The sequence below is a fragment of the Gavialis gangeticus genome, unplaced genomic scaffold (assembly GCF_001723915.1).
Source record: "Gavialis gangeticus isolate Ggan-Ray unplaced genomic scaffold, GavGan_comp1, whole genome shotgun sequence".
Taxonomy (NCBI): Eukaryota; Metazoa; Chordata; order Crocodylia; family Gavialidae; genus Gavialis; species Gavialis gangeticus.
The window spans coordinates 5,448,260-5,459,649 of NW_017729019.1; the positions used below are offsets into that span (position 1 = coordinate 5,448,260).

General features: G+C 48.4%; 1 protein-coding gene across 1 annotated transcript in view; it reads left to right on the plus strand.

The window, feature by feature from the left end:
* The window catches only part of LOC109295194 (embryonic pepsinogen-like), a 16,087-nt gene extending 13,037 nt beyond the window's left edge, over positions 1–3,050 (plus strand). The window contains exons 7-9 of the mRNA XM_019513893.1: positions 468–612; positions 1,529–1,627; positions 2,899–3,050. Coding sequence (XP_019369438.1) covers positions 468–612; positions 1,529–1,627; positions 2,899–3,036 — 382 coding nt within the window. The 3' untranslated portion in view covers positions 3,037–3,050. The remainder of the gene's footprint in view (positions 1–467; positions 613–1,528; positions 1,628–2,898) is intronic.
* The last annotated feature ends 8,340 nt before the right edge of the window (positions 3,051–11,390 follow it).

Below are 11,390 nucleotides of genomic sequence, written 5' to 3' on the forward strand. Positions count from 1 at the left end.
GACCTCTTCCTGTGGGCCCTGGGGATCACCCAGTCAGGGCCCTGATCACCTCCAGCTGGAGCTTGGAGCTGGATCTGCCCCACTGAGCGTGGACTCATTCCAGATCCTCAACTTGTATGAATTGTCATAGTTCAGTTATCCCAAACGAGTTGGACTGGAATCTGGGTCAGTTTTTGTTGGGGCTGTTGCTAACCTAGCAGGTGTGGGAAGGCTCCTCTTGACTTCAGTGGGCTTTGGATTGCATATCGACTGTATGGAGGCCAGGCTCCTGGAGTCTTTGTTCAGGCAGATGTCAGGAAAGAGCTGGCTTGAGTAAGGACAGTGCATTTACTGATTCAGCCACTCCAGGCCTGAGCCTGAGGAAGTAATGCTGTTTGTTCTGTTGTTAAGGTCTAACATTTTACAGCCTCCTGTGCATCCTTGCCATTTCAAGTTCAAGTATTTTTTTTATGTTTTCAATCATTCAGCATCATTGTGAATGGCAAGGTGATCGCCTGTGAATCTGGCTGCCAAGCTATTGTTGATACCGGCACTGCTGTCTTGGCTGGGCCCTCACCAGACATCAGCAACATACAGAAAGTCATTGGAGCTACTCCGGGACAGTATGGCGAGGTGAGAGTCCTTCAGGGAGCCTGTTGTCACACCGCCCCCTGCACTGAAATGGTTTAAGTCCCTGGGACAGTCCCAGCAGAGCCTGCAGGCTCGGCCTCACTCCACTTCCTGAGCTTTGGCTTTACTAGTAAATCAGACAAAGCAACACTGCAAAAGCCTCAGGGTCCTGGTTGGTCCTAGGGTTTCCCATGGGCACTATTCTGGCCAACTCCAGGGCTTGATATTTATGAGGGGGAAGACAGAGGACTGGAAGCTCTGGATTTATTTTATTACATTTTATTTTATTTTATTACAACTGTTATATAAACAGTTCATTATTTTTGAGGGGGTTAATCAGTCCTATCTCTTGGCTTGGATCAGAGTCAGGATGATGTCCTGGTGATGTTTAGCCTAAACAACCTAAATCCAAACTCGACCTAGTTCCATCTATTTCTCAGCAGTGACAACGGGACCAAATTAAGTCTTGCTACTCACTGGGTACACCTACACATTGCCATGCTTTAGTATTTCCATTTATACTGTGCCATGCATGTACTACACAGTTAGACTTCGCTGCTACTTTGCTGTAGTGGTACACCAAAACAGGGCAGCAAGCCGCTATGGTGAATTTGCTGACAATCATGCGTAGACTCATGTGATTTCTACATTGCCGTAGTGTGCTGTACAGTGACACAGCACATCTCTAGGGTGATGTCTAGACGTGCCTATTAGGTTTCTATAATTTACTGTTCTCAAAAAATTCGGCCACGACTTCTTGTTACAAATACAGGACTCCAGGGTAGTCTCCCATCCAAGTACTACCCACACCCCAGACTACTTAGCTTCTAAGACTGCCCCTCTACTCTTTTTTCCCTTGTAAAATGGCTGTGTTGTTTCTTTCATAACTGGATACTCTCTTTTTTTTGGTGCTCTCTAGTATAATGTCAACTGCAATGACATTTCTAGCCTGCCTGATATCATCTTTGTAATCAATGGGATCCAGTTCCCTCTGCCTCCTTCAGCCTACACTGAGAAGGTATGATATGGAGCCTTTCTTCATGGGACACTATAGCATGGTGGGGCACAGCTAAACGGACTGGTCTCAGTCTCAGCTCAGCTTCCCCCTGCCATTACACAGCTGCTCAGGAGGAAGGGCTTGGGCAGCAGAGTAAGAAGCATGCTTGAGGGAAGGCTTTGGGGATAAGGAGTTAGTAGCCTGATCCAAGGCCTGCTGAAATCAGTAGAAACACTGACATTAGGAGACTTTGTATCAGCTTTCCTAGGAGAGGTCTGGACTACTGCCTGAGGAGTGGATTAGCAGTATCTTACGTAAAAAAGGAAGCGAGGTTGTTCTGCTCAGGTCAATGGTGAGGAGGCATCAGTAGGGGTGTTGTGTCTAGTTCTGCACATTGTACTTCAAGAAGACAAGCTGCAGAGAGTCCAGAGGAGAGCAACAAAGACCCTAAGAGGTTTAGAACACAGGACCAGTGGGGAAAAGTTGAAAGAAGTGGGCTTTTTTAGCCTAGAAAAGAGGGGACTAGTGCAGGGAGAAGACATGATCACAGCTCTTCAGTATGCAAGAGGCTGTTATTGAGAGGGTGCTATTAGGATGTGTATCAGGGAGGAAGGACAAGAAGAAATTGGCATGATTTGAAGAAAAGAAGATTTAAGCTAGATATTTGGAAAAATTCTCTAACTAGAAAAGTGCGCTAGAACAGGCTACCTAGAGATGCTGTGAGAGCTCCTTCATCTAAGGTTTTAAGAATGGGTTAGACAAAGATCCATTGAGGCTAGCCTTCATCTGGTTTTACCTTGCCTTGGGACAGATGGCTGACGTGATGATGTCTCGATGTTCTGCTCTACTATATTGCTAAGGCTCTAAATCCCTGCTGGTATACCAGCCACTATGGCTCTGCCAGCTCACTAGATCAGGGGTTGGCAACCTCTGGCCTGTGGGCTACAGTCAGCCTGTGGATCTATGGGAACCTGCCCGTGGAGCTGGGGGGCTTTGGTGGGATTCTGCTGGTAGAGGGACTTTGCCCATGCCATGACCAGGCAGTGCTACAGCAAAGGGAAGCAACTGGTATCAGCATTTGGGTCCTAGCACCAACCTGTGTCAGACCCAAGCTGGGTCATTCCAGCCAGCTGCTAAAGAATATTGCCAATTGCTGCTCTAGTCGGAGCCAGTGGCAGGATTTTGCCCAAGCTGTTGGGAATTACAGTGAAAGAACCAACTCCTTTGGAAACAAATGAGATGTACTAACCAATGATTGTAATGGTTGTTTGTTTTTTTCTGTCCAAATCTAGTTTAGCCAAGGAGAATGCACTAGTAGTTTTCAGGTCACGAGTAACTACCTGTGGATCTTGGGAGATGTATTCATCAGGGAGTACTACAGCATCTTTGACAGGGAAAACAACCGGGTTGGTCTGGCCAAGTCTGTTTAGACATCACCCACCAGTGGGTGCTACGATCCATCCTGTACTCAATTTACCATAATTATATTTTACCAGATAGTAGCATGTTATTATATTTCTGTAAACAATTGACCTGGTATACAGTCGATTACGTTCTTATCAAGACATAAAGAAAACAGCAATGATTCAGATTTGTTTGGCCACGCATTCATTTGTATAAAATACAAGCTACAAAACACTTCCCAGTTCAAACTGCTAAATGCACGCAGCCACCCCCTCACAGAGCCATGCTCCGTTCCCCTTACTCTTCCTACCGTACTCTGTAAGTAATTCTACCGAAGTCTTTGAACTAGCTCCTCAGTGGGTGTAAACTGTCATTGCTCCACTGATGTGAGCACTGCTATGTGGCTCTTATTATCTGAGAAGCTGTCCCCTACCTGGTTACTATTGCCACCGTACCTGAGCACCCCATTACAACACCACCCTTGTGAGACAGGGCAGTGCCATCATCCACAGCTACTGAGTGTGAATGGAGGCAGAAAGATGCTACTGACTTGTCTCAACTCACAAAGGAAGTCTGTGATGGGGTGGGGACTGAACTTGTGTTAGCATCCACTCACCGGACCATCCTTCATCTTTGAGACTTCCCTTGCAGTAAGGTGCTGTTCATTGTCAGTGCTGACACTTTAAAAAGAAAAGCTACACTAAGAAAAGCAACTTCAAGACCTCCCAGTTAAGCACGTGGAAGTCAGGGAATACCACCATAGGCAGCATAAGTGGGGTAATGGGGCTTGCCCCCACCCCCAATGTGGGGCAGTGGTAGGGCTGCAAGGCAGCCCAGCTGCAGCAGGGGTGGGGAGGGGTATGCAGGTAGTGGTGAGGGAGGGAGGGAGGGAGTGGGGCTGGGGCAGCGGCAGCCTGGGTCTCTTCTAGTTTGAGGAGATCTCAGTTCATTTCCTGGATCTGCTACCTGTGCCTTGTGGACTGAGCAAGTCAGGTGATCTTTTTGCATCTCAGACCCCTGGTAGAGGTTCATTTAATAGCACGATGGGATCTGATCCCAAATCCCAGCAAGTGCCCATTCTTGCCATGCCATGCAACACATGTATGGCAGAACACATGATTTTTGTATCGGGGTCAGATCACAATCATACCTTTTCTAATTGCCAGAGTAGGTAGAGTCTGGGATCACCTGAATTAAGAAGTTCAAAGTCAGGCATTGGCAGCCCTGCATGTAGGGCTGTGGTTGCCTGGCTCTGCAAGTGCCACAGAGGGGCAAGTTCCTAGTGCTTAGCTTTGAATTTGCTGCACAGGGGGAGATGATCAGCTCCCCCCACTCACAGTTGCAGGCCTTTGGGCAGCTCCAGTTGGATACTCTGAGGTGTCCTGTTGACAATCAGCTGATTATTATTAGCATGAAGACAGGGCAGCCTGGTGTTCCCAACTGGCCAGGGCTGGCTCCTCTCCCAATGCAGAAAAATGACTGAATGTTCAGTTTTCAGCATGGTGAGTGTCCGGTTGGTGTGCAGCAGCCAACACTGGGGTGCCACACATTCATTTTAAGGTGCAATACAAATCAGCCCCAAAGAGGTCTATGTTATATGTGAGCCATCTGTGTGGCTTGTTTCTCATCTTATTGCACAGTGCAACAGGGGGCCATTCCATGGCTGGTTGGATATTGGCCCGCCCATCTGTTTCTGGGCTAACTGCCTGCCTCTGTTTCCTGCCATGCCTTGATGGAAAAATGATTAAGATGTTACTTAGGTAGGAAGCTGCCCATTTAAGACCCCAATGACTAGGGGTGATGTCCCCAGCTCCAAACCTTCCCCAACACTGGGGCCCATGCCTTGCAGATGGCATCCCAGGCAGCTAAGCTCACCTGTACCCTTCTCCCCTTGGGTCCTAGCCCCAGCAAGGACCAGTCAGATCTGAGCTGCTTTTTTGCCTCAAAGCTCCACTGGATCAAATGAGCCTCAGGCCTCTCAAGGATCTTACAGGTCTGGGCTTTCCCCAACCAGGACTGTGCAGGGGCTGAAGGCTATCAGGCACCCCCTACCCACGTTTCACCAGGGAGGTTTGCTGTCCTTGCATTTTCTGGGGCTGCTGCACCACCAGCAGTCCCACCAAGCCTCCCTACCATGGCAGGGTGCAGTTTTAGGTCATGCCCAGGAGCTGGGGCCTCCTCCACCCCCATAGCCCTAGCCCATATAGCTCCAAATTGTTCATGGCCCAAGGAGCTCAGCAGAGAGATGTTCTTCCCCTGGTGGCTGGTCTCAAGCTGCCCCCTCAGCGCAGAGAGCTGGGCATTAAATGGTCACCCTTATCAGACCCCTGCCACACACAGTTACTTGAATGAATGTGTGGCAGGGTTACTTTTAATAGTGGGCAGGGCAGAAAACAGTGTTACCATTTGGACTCATATAATAAGAAAGCATAAGAAAAAGAGAACTCCAACTGTTCACAGAATCATGATGATGAAACCACAGAGCCAAGTGCTGGACACTCCTGTCTAAAAGATGCAAAGCCCCAGTGTTAGCGCTCTGCATGGGGATGGAGCTGTTTTGGACCCAGCTATGCACCTCCTCCAGCACTCCCCGGGGTGCTGGTTTCAAGCATGCCCATCCTATCTGCTCCTGCTCTGCTTGGCCAGACCCAGAAAGGAGTCAGCGAAGCTGGACTGCTCTGGAGATCTTCGTCTCTGGTGTGCTTGAGAGCAGTGGCGGGGGGCGCCCTCAGCACAGGTTCCCGACCCCCATCCCAGGTCTGGCACGCAAGGAGCTGGAACAGATGGATGTGAGTGCTTGAGACCGGCATGCCTGGGAGTGCTGTGGAAGCTGTATGGTTTGCTCCTGGGAAACTTTTAAATGAAAGATGCTGCAGAAAGGTAGAGCATCTACCTACCTCATGGGGGTCAGGTTGAGTTTAGACAAATAGACCTGGATAATCTGCCACTGCAGACACTACAAGATTGGAGCAGGAAATCCCAGAGGAATTCACTTTTTGAAGGTGGGGGTATGTGTTCCCCCTCTACTCTCTACCCATTACCTTTGGCACATACTGGGATGTATGAACATGTGCCTAGGACCGCAGCATGTTGAGTCAGGTTGGAGCTAGCCAGCAGACAGTCCCCGCGTTGAAGCACCGTCCTGCCCCAGGCAGCCAGGTCAGTGTCTACAAGGAAGAGCCTCTAGGTTCGTACCCTGCCATGTGTCGGTCACATCCATTCATATTGGCAGGGATGTTTTAGTCAGGGATAACCCTGCCTTGTCACCTCACAAGGTCCCTTCCAGCCCAGCTTTCCTACGTTCCTACAATCTGTGGGTTGGCAGTTGATCTGCTGAGAAGAACTGAAGTCTCATGTATTTAAGACAATAACCCCCCTTGTTTCATTAATTATCCTCTCCAGTGCCTAAACCAAACCCTCATCTACAGTTTGGCTCTGTCTCCTCCTAATCAATTTACTGGGTTTTACTATTGGCCAGTGAACTACAGAGAGTCAGCCTTCCCCTTGCACTGTTATTGGGTGGGTAAAACTGCTTCGTTTAACTGTTGCCATCAATTTAAAGCAGCTTGAAAGAATTCATTAAGGTCTTTTATCAAACAACAGCCCTAGTATACAATGTCAGCCTGTTCTCTCGTGTCCAGGTGGTGAGTTATCTGGTCATAGACGGAGATAAGGTTGGTAAGGCAAGATCTGCCTGCGATGAAGCCATGCTGGCTGTCATTCCGGATCTTATCTTCTGCAAGCTTATTGCAGATAGACTCCTTGATGAACTTTTTTAGGATTTTCCCTAAGATGAATGTTAGCCTGATTGACTTAAAGTTACCCGGGTTCCTCCCTCCTGCCCTTCTTGTAGATGGGTACAACTTTGGCCCTCTACCAGTCCTCAGGGGCTTCTCCAAAGTGCCACAAGTTGTGGAAGAGTTTCACCAGGGGTTCAGCAATGACTTCAGGCAGCTCCTTCAGCACTCTTGGATAAAAATCATCCGGTCCCAATGACTTGTATATGTCCAATTTTTTAAATTGGTCATACACCAATTCAACTGCAATAGTAGGAACGCAATTATTCCTACCATATTCATCCTGTACTCTACCTGGCGTTGTTTTTCCCTTGGTCTGGTGAAAGACAGAGGCAAAATAGTCATTCTGGAGGTCAGCTTCCTCCTGGGTGCTGGTATCCAACTCTCCTGAATTGCTGGATCCGTGGCCCCACAATCCCATTTGCTTTCCTCCTGTTTCCTCTGTACCTAAAGGCGGACATCTTGTTGTCCTTGATTCCCATTGCTAATGTCAGTTCAGTCACCACTTTAGCCCTCGGTCCCTGGCCCCCTGGATCTAACTCCATGGCAAACAATGCACCACAGAGGCCTGTCCCCTGTTCATAAAAAGAAATGATCGTGACAAGACCCAACCCTGGTTCCTCAGATGGCAGATAATGTGAGACTGGCCCCTTACAGCAATTTCCTTCTTTCCTTCCTCTAAGACACCTGTCTTGCTGGGGTCATCTGACCTCAGCAGTCTTTCCTGCCCAAGGGAAAGAGGGCTGGACTCGATTGTGAAGAAATCCCCTCTCCCTCACTCTGACCCTCACTTGGGTCAGCCTAAGTGACCTCTCTCCCTCATGGCTCCTCTTGGATCAGGCTGGTCCATCAAGTGACCTGGCCAGATAAAATTCCTAAGGGGAGCGGGGAGCTCTCTCTTCCTTCCGGTGATCATCTGGAAACTGCAAGCAAATACCCCAGGCAGCAGCTGGTGATTTCTGTAAGTAGAAACCTGGAAACCTGCCAGGAGTTAGGAATTAAGTATGGGCAAGTTGCATCTTAAAAGGGTCACTGGGGAGGGATATTCCAGGACCTCAGCATATGAGAGCAGTGTGGGGGAATATTATAGAGCCCCTCTGCATTAATGCAGTGATTTGCAGTGAGAGGAAGAAGGCAGAGACGGTAGGTGGGGAAGCATCCAGGTAACCCAGTTGTCTATGGCGGTAGGAGGGACAAGAGAAGAGAACCCCTTTAACTGTGGCAGCCAGTTAGGGAACCAATATCCCCAGGGAAAAGCTAACAGATGGCCCCAGGGAGAGGCCCAGTCAGTCAGTGGCACAGGAAGCAAAGGCTCACGGGAAAGAGTTAGAGAAATGCCATAAAGAAGCACCAAATATCCCCACCGAATGCATAGCTGGGCAGGAGGAGCTTAAACTGGAGATTTTAGCAGATGCCCGCTTGGAGGAACTCCAACAGATGGCTCAGGAGCAAGTAGCAGAGTTCACCCAGGATAAGAGAGAACAGGTAGTCTGGGATAAGGGACTCCTTTATCAGCTATGGGTGCCCAGGAACCATGCTGTGTCCTGGAAGCCCTATCGCCAGCTCGTGGGGCCACATAAATGCAGGCAGCAGCTGCTTGCCATGGCCCACCATCTACCCTGCACTGGTCACCTGGACATGGGCTGGACTCACCAGCGGCTGTTGGAAAACTTTTATTAGCCCAGGCTTGCTCAGAATGTGATGGATTATTGAAGACCTTGTGAGACAGGCCAGCAGATGGGCAAGAGTGGGGATAAGAGAAAAGCTCCCCTGCAGCCCCTCCCTATCATTGATTAGGCCTTCCAAAGAGTGGGGATAGACACTGTGGGCCCTCTGAGGCATAAGACTCAGAGAGGGAAGCAATATATTTAAACTCATGTGGATTTTGCAATGCAGTCCCTGGAGGCAATCGCCCTAACCTCCATAAAGGCCCCCATAGTCACTGACACCTTTTCAAAGGTGATGTGACTTATGCTATTGCCATGAATAAGTCAGGTAAAAACCCATTGATGAGTCCCTGGACAAGCCCTGTGGTACTTGTCTGAAACCAGGATGAACTATGTGTGGACTATAGGAAGCTGAATGTGATCACCACCCCAACACATACCCTATGCCCAGGATGGACTCACTGCCTGACACCCTGGTCCTAGCCAACTTCAGCTCTACTCTTGATCTGTCTAAGGAGTTTTGGCAGATGGCACTAGATGTGCATGCTATGGCCAGGTATGCCTTCACCACACCTGTGGGGCTGTTTGAGTTCACAGTCCTTCCTTTCGGTATGCACAATTCTCCTGCTTCTTTCAAAGGCTCATTAATAACTTTCTACAAGGATTCGAGAAGTTTACAGTGGCCCACATCAACAACATTGCCATCTTCAGCCAGGACTTTGGCTCACACCTGATTCACCTAACCACTGTGCTGGAAAGGATTAAAGGGGCTGGACTAACAGTGGAAGCAAAGAAATGTCAGTTGGCATTGCCCAAAGTGGTGTAGTTCAGACACTATGTGGGTGGAGGAAAGATCACCCCAATGTGGGATAAAATTGAGGCCATTAATGGCTGCCCGCCACCACAAACTAAAAAGCAGCTCAGAGGTTGGCAATTGTCCGGGCACTGAACAAGCTGAGGTCCTATTTGTGGGGACAGAAGTTCATGGTCCTAACAGGCCATGTCCCACTTCAATGGCTGCAGACAATGCAGAATACCAATGCCAAGCTTCAAAGGTGGGCATGGCAGCTTCAGGAGTTCAACATGAAAGTGGAACACATAAAGTGATGCCCGAATGTGATGGTGGATTTGCTGTCCAGAAAAGATGCAGGATAACATGCAGGAAACCACAGGAGCATCCCAAACCCTTGGCTTATGGGGTTTCTCCAAGAAGTGGGGCAGCTGGCTGTAGGTTCCCTCGAAGCGAGGATTTGGGCCTGGCAGTAAGGCAGGTGTCTCTGCATAGTAGCACCCCTACTGTGCTGCCACACAATGATTTTGTATGGTCTTTTCCAGCCGCTAACATCTATGAAACTATGAAAAGGGACAGAGGGCAGATTGTGGTGTAGAAAGAGGGGTGGAAAGGCATGGGCACAGAGCAGATGAAGGGAAGAGATGGCATTTTAGCAGACTGGGGACATAGATGATATTTTACAATGTTGTCATTAAAATTACAACAGTGGAAAAACTAGAAGGCAAACCATGAAGTTACCCAATCTGGTGGAGAATTAACCTGGGAAGAATCTAGGTTAACCTGCTACTGGTGTACGTCCCACTGGTTTTGGATTCATCAGTCCACGCCCAGCCTCATGTAGCAGTTTGCTAATTGCAAGCAGGCTATTACTAGGGACATGCTTAAATTATGGTGAGATAAAGGGTTTCTCATGGCCCGGTTGCAAGGCACAGAGCCCATTTCACAGGCATTTCATGACAATCTCACCCCTCACCACTGATTGGTGAAGGTGCCCCTGTGGCCTATCCCTTGCCACTGATTGGCTGAGAGGCCAGTCATTCATTTTCAGACTGTAGCATTGCTACCTTGCATCTAGCTTCTTAAAAGATGGCACCAAAAACCTTTCGCTTTCTTGACTGACACCTTCATTTAGTCTACTAGCTCCGCCACAGTATTTCTCACTCGGATCATGTGCTCTATGGCTGCATTTCCTAGTCCTCTAATTTCATACTTTCATAGATGTTAGGGGCTGGAATCAGTAACCCCCATATGCTGCACTGGGATATAGGTATACATATCTAATCCCCATTTGGCAATGGACTACAGGATGTGAAACCAGTCAGGGACCCATGCAATCGTATCCAAGGCTAGGGGAGCAAATTTAAACTGAAATCAAAAAGGGAAGTATAAACCAGTGAAAGATTAAAACACTCCAACTGATTATCACAGGCACAATCTGCTGCAGCAACAAACACACGCACTGTTCTTCGGTGCAATGTACTGATGTTAGAAATTGTGCGCTATGAGGTTAATCCTTGGTCAGCTGTTGGGGTGTTTGCAGAGTGATCTGCTATCACCAGCCTGAGCTGGAATTTCTCTTGTAATCTGACTTCCTGAAGGTCCCCCCTGAGGAGAGTCAACCTTAGACTATAAAAGCAGGCAAGTTATGTTCAAGAGCCCCACATCTGTAGTAGTCTCTGTAGAAACAGAAAGATGAAGTTTCTCCTGGTTCTCTGTACTCCTTTTGCCCTCTCTGAAGGCTTTACCAGGCAAGTTGCTGTTTTACCACGTCTCCTTCATCGGCTGCTGCTAACCAGCTTGTTTTAAAAAAAAGGAAAGGAAAGCATGTTGATAAAATGATCTAATGGTCCTTTCTGACTCCCATGTCATTTAATTTAACAACAGGGGGATAAGAAATGTAAAAAGTAGAGCAGTGCGAAGCTTCAGGTGGTGATTCAATTCGGAGGAGATTCGGCCCAATTCGGTGGCTGAATCTCCAAATCTGAATTGAATCAGAGGACCCATTTAAAGGTCCGACTTGATTCAAAGCTCTCCAAATTTTTGGCAAAGATTCAGGCAGTCCCAGGCAGCTGCACCAGGGAGCTGCAGCCACTCCAAGCTGATAAGTACTAGGGGTGGAGGAG